The sequence below is a fragment of the Phragmites australis genome, chromosome 16 (assembly GCF_958298935.1).
Source record: "Phragmites australis chromosome 16, lpPhrAust1.1, whole genome shotgun sequence".
Taxonomy (NCBI): Eukaryota; Viridiplantae; Streptophyta; class Magnoliopsida; order Poales; family Poaceae; genus Phragmites; species Phragmites australis.
Genome location: NC_084936.1, coordinates 1229782 through 1235273, shown reverse-complemented (window position 1 = coordinate 1235273; position 5492 = coordinate 1229782). Strand labels below are relative to the sequence as shown.

The following is a 5492-nucleotide window of genomic DNA, read 5'->3' as shown; positions in this document are numbered from 1 at the left end:
TCACATATCATAACCTTTGTCAATGAGAGATTCTTCGTTGATAGGAGGATGGAGGTAGCCAGGGTGAAGCACATACATAGCCCAAGGTGTTGGTAACACCTCCGAAGCCGGCCCTGGCATCAGCCAGCACAGGATATAGGACACGTCAATCCTCGCACTCAAACCCAAGTCATAGGCACCACTCAACGCCCTATAGTGGGAAGCAAATTCTGTAACACCTCTAGAAGAAAGATACCCGTAAGATCTCCATCTGTGCCATACACTTTGAATCCAATGACTTGCACATGTCGATGCAGATATGGTGGAAGACATGTGGCACGCAGAGACAAGTGTCTACGTATGCGACCTGATCTCACAGAATTTACTTCCCCCTCGTGTGCTAGTGAAGCAAACAAGACCTCAGCCCCCGGAACGTGCAAGACCAGCGATCAAGTGTCCGACATCATGGGTGCCCAAGTTTTGGCTATTATTTTTGGCTCCCAAAATGAACTAGAGCCCCATATTTGTTTCCTGACTAAAACAATAGCCAAATATAGTCAAAACTACAACCTGTGGGTGTAGAGTGTGGTGGGCGCGTTAGCTTGTAATAAAAAACAGACAAACAAGCCTTAGCTTAGTGCACAAAAAACCAAAGGTTAGATAAACTAAAGGTAAAATGACTTGTGTACCCCTATTTGATCAGCTTTGACCCACCGCTATTCTATCTTACCAACCTCTAAGGTGGGGCCGATCACTCACCTCCACCCTCATTATTTAATATGTTTCAATGACAATCATTTATGACACACTGAATTTTTTCATAAAATCTACCATCATCAATTTCGGTGATTAACCATGGTTGAATTGTAGATAACTAATGCCACAATGACAATCACTTAGGGCACACTGATTTTTTCATAAAATCTAATAACATCATCAATTTGCTTAACTAACCATGCATGGTTGAATTGAAGATAATTAATAATAGTAGTGTAAAAAAACTAAAGAAGAAAATAGTACCTTATATGAACATAACATTGGTACAGAATAAAAAAAGGTGGAAATTTTCGGTACCAAAAGAAAAGAATTGGAACCTATTATTTGATTCCAAAAACAGCCAACAGATTGTCAACTTACTGGTGAAAATTAAGGCAGGCATGTACGGAGAAATGCACGGCTATCAGGTAGCGATAAAAAATGCAAGCAGGGACCATATACTGGATCCATGGAACGATATATACACAACCTATCTATCTCACCTCATGGTATTTAAAGGATACAAATGAAGCACGTACGTACACACAACACATCATGCATACACACACAGCACTACTAATCTAAGGTCCTATTTGTTTTTTTGTTTTAGTTAAGGATTCTAGCCTAAAAACAAAAGTAAAAATAAATAGTGACAATCTAAAAGCGGATTCTCACATTACACAATACACGTTGTACTATAAAATTCTATAATTTATAATCTAATGGGAAGAAGCTTCTCCACAGAATTCAGTTTGTAGCAATCCATAGAAAAAACAAGGGTCCAGAATTGAAGGAAATTACCCTCTATATCTCTCTATCTCCTGCTAGCTAGTTGAAATGAAATACGTACACTGATGGATGGACGTGGTATCAATCTAATTATTATAAGTAACAGTTTGCTAATAATGTTGTGATTATAACAATAATCCGGGGGTAAATTAAACAGCAGGGGTCGAGAATTGAAGGAGGTGATCATGGCGGAGAGCGTTTTGACAGTGCCGCTTCAACTTACTGCCCCTTTGATCGGTCCTCCTCCCTTTCTTTTCAGTTCTCTATCTCTCTCTCACTCACTCATCACTCTAATCATCATTTTTGAAATCACTCTCTTCTACCGATCTTTTATTTTTCTGCTTGTTGTTGTTGGTGGTGTTGTCTTTATACTGTCCCAGGGCATGCATGCAGCTCCCTCTCTTCCATCGCCATGCCACGTAGGAGGTTACGTACTTACGTACGTAGTAGGGCGACGGCTGCAGTGCGTAGCTGCTACAGTGACGCGTGGCTGAGCCGCTCCGTCGGCGTGCCCGCCGACCGCGCGAAGCTCCACAGGTCGTCGTCGCTGCCGGCGCTGCTGCTGGAGCCGCCGAGCAGCCGCGTGGCGGCGGCCGAGTAGAAGGCGAGCCCGTCCGCGGCGCCGTCGGCGTCGCCGGGGCCGCCGTCGAAGCAGAGCTGGTCTGTCGACGCGTCGGGCTGCGGCCCGTTGAGGTGCGACGCCACGAGCCGGTCCATCATGGCCCAGTCCGTGATCCCGTTCCCGACGCGGTGGAGGTCGTCGCCGCCCGAGGCAGCCGCCTCGCCCGGCACGTGCGGCGTCAGCGCCGTGGTGGCAGACGGGCTCTCGAGCGGCGGCAGCTTCATGAACCCGTGCCCGCCGAGCACTGTCTCGATGGGCGGGAGATACCTGGGCCCCGGCCTCCCCGCGCCGCTGCCGCCCTGCGGCGAGAGGAGCTCGTGCTCCTGCTTGCACGACCTGCCCATGTACTGCAGGATCTGGTCGAGCGCCTCGTCGCTGGAGGAGTACTGCATCCCGTGCGCCGCCGCCCTGGCGCCGTGCCCGTGGTCGCCTCCGCCGCGGCCGTGCTTCCCGCCGCCAGCGCTTCCTGACTCCTTGTGATGGTGCTTCTTTTTGAACACCCTGCACACCACCCAGCCGTCCTCCTGGCCGGCGTCCGACGATGCAGCAGCCGCAGCAATGAGCTGGGCCTGACGGCATCGGCGACGAGCCAACAAAGGCAAGGGCAGGTGTTAATTATTGCTACCTTTTGGGGCACATGAAGCACATGGAAAAAGTTTAATAATTACTGGCTGGCTCCTACTGCTCCACTCATGCAAGAGGAAGAAGAAGGGAAAAAAAATATAGAAAAGGCGAACTGGAGGCTGAGGTGGATCAAATCAAGGCGGGTACCCGTACTCCTATCATTGCACCACCACCGCCATATAATTGTTACTTACGGCAATAATTAATGGTAGTGTACGTGAATTGGTACAGAGATTAGCTGTTGTTTAATTAGGGGAAGCTTATGATCCATGGCGTGGCTTACCGTGGCTGCTGCGGCGTCGCCGGCGGGCTCGTCGAGGCGGTACTCGTGCATGATCCAGTCGGACTTCTGGCCGTGTGGGGCGCGACCCTTGTAGAAGACGAGCGTCTTGCGCATGCCGATGCGCTTGACGGCGTTGTAGATAGCCTTGTCGCGGCCGGTGGCCTTCCAGAACCCCGCCGCCGTGGCGCGGTTGGTGCGCGTCCCCGTTGGGTACTTCTTGTCCTTGTGGCTGAAGAAATACCAGTCGTTCTGCGGCCCGGAGACGATCTTACATTTCTCTGCAACGATCAACCAATTGTATATATTGAACCAAATTAATCAACTGTGTACAACAGTTTCTTGATGATCTTGATCTTGTATTGTGAAATCAATCGATCCAGCAACCTATGTTTGCCCTGCTTATAATCTAGCTGTCTAGCCAGAACTTGTTAGCTGAAATGAAACATGCTAGTTGCATTCATCAAGTGTGTGTGTGTATATATATATATGTGTGTACGCCCATGGCTTCGTAAAGTGAGCAGTACTAATTAAGCAGGTGACAGTCATGGTGCAACCATGAACCATGCATGAACTAGCTTGGGTCCTCAGGTGTACCTTGGATGTCCCATGGCTCGAGCTTGTTGAGGTCGACGTCACGGATGACGTCGAGGTCGATCTGCTGGGAGGCGACCTTCTTGCGGAGGTAGTAGTTGAGCAGCTCCTCCTCCGTCGGGTGGAACCGGAACCCCGGCGGCACGCACGACTGCCCGTTCACCGAGATGCTCATTGATCTCTCTCTCTCTCTCTCTCTCTCTCTCTCTCTCTCTCGCGGCTGAGCTTAGCTGGTGTGTGCGCAAGCTAGCAGGGAGGAGGAGGAAGAAGAAGCTGGGGGCAGGGGAGGAAAGGTGTGCACTTATATAGTGCGAGTTGGGGTACTTGGATCCCCAGCAAGGCAGAGAGAAATTAGGGGCATCGATCGACCGATCCATCCATGAATGATATTGCCATCATTCCATGCTTTTGGGTCTCTCTGTATGTAGCTCTTGCTGCTACCTCTACTACTCTTCTTCGAGTCAGTGCACTGCAGACCAGACCAGCGCAGTGGGGTTAGTTGTTTGCCACCCACCCCTGATTGAGACGCAGGAGAGAGAAAGCTAGAGAGAGAGAAAAGAAAGGAAGGGTCCCTTGGTAGTACGAGACTACGAGTCGTAGAATTAAGAGAGAGAAAGGGAAAGGACAAGAGAAGCGTTTTTATTTTTCTTTGATGCATGCATGTATATATACATGAGGAATTTAAAAACTGACACAAATACTTGAGATGATGCTGAGCCCGGTACTGAAATCTTTTGGAGATTATTTTGTCCCATGTGCTAGTCGCTTTGATTTGTACTGCAGAATCTAATCGAGAGGGGTAATATTATAACCTGATCGAGGTATGCAGTGCTTCTCCTTTTTATTGACCTCTATTATTTTGTGTCCGTTCTGTTGCTTCAAATAATTACTCCTACTTTGCTGTCTGGGTACAAAGCTCAATGATAAGTTGGTAACTATACCATGCATGCATGGGCCAGCTGTTTTGAGGAAATGTTCATGTCACTCTGTCGCTGGAATATATAAAGTACAATGATAATGTACACATGTTAATATTTTTTAAAAAAACTTAATAAAAATGAGTAATATATATACATATATATTATACCATCTATTTCGACCAACTACTAGCCGACAACAGGCCTGTTATCTACCCTTTCAGTTTTCTTTCTTTTAAAACAAACTTGCATTGGTCAAAGAATTTACAATTTTGAATGGCAACTTGCATGATCCAGTAAGCTACTGTGCACGTGTGTGTGTGTATCCAACATATTTCTTTTCCATTTGGGAGAATACATCCAGGGCTAGCTCCAGGCTCAACACTTTGTCGTATCCATATACTTGTAATGCATGGAGTTGTACTAGGCTGATGCAAACGGCCAAGGTATGGTCAAATCAGAGCCATACAAGCTTGGAAAAACCAGTAGCCAGTGTGATGGCAATTATTAGCTCTACTGTGCGATCAATTTCTTTTGTTAAGTACTTCTTTCGTTCAAAAATAATAGGTGTATTTTTTTATTACAAAAGTTAAATTTTATATACTTTGATTAATATTTAATTATATTATAAAATGTCTAGTGTATAAAATTATACAACTAGGTCACAATTCAAAATGATTTCGTATTATATAGGTTTGTATCTATAAATGATACTCCCTCCGATTGCAAATGTAGGTCGTTTTAGACTTATGCATAGAGATTAAAAAAGTAGATCAGATGATTTTGTTACCCTTTATTTATTATGCATTAGAAAAGATAACTCATTCATTTGTGAGAGTTGTAGCATTTATTAAACAATGGTAAAAAGGGAACAAAAGAGAAAAAAGTGCATAGAAGTTCGAGAATGACTTATATTTAGAGAATAATTGAG

General features: G+C 45.9%; 1 protein-coding gene across 1 annotated transcript; it reads right to left on the bottom strand.

The window, feature by feature from the left end:
* Window positions 1-1431: 1431 nt before the first annotated feature.
* LOC133896395 (NAC domain-containing protein 43-like) lies at window positions 1432-4148 on the bottom strand. Its single transcript, XM_062336987.1, has 3 exons — window positions 3648-4148; window positions 3054-3331; window positions 1432-2715 (listed from the first exon to the last, which is right to left on the bottom strand). The coding sequence occupies exons 1-3, from the start codon at window positions 3817-3819 to the stop codon at window positions 1999-2001; spliced, it is 1167 nt and encodes a 388-aa protein (XP_062192971.1). The 5' UTR covers window positions 3820-4148; the 3' UTR covers window positions 1432-1998.
* Window positions 4149-5492: the final 1344 nt, after the last annotated feature.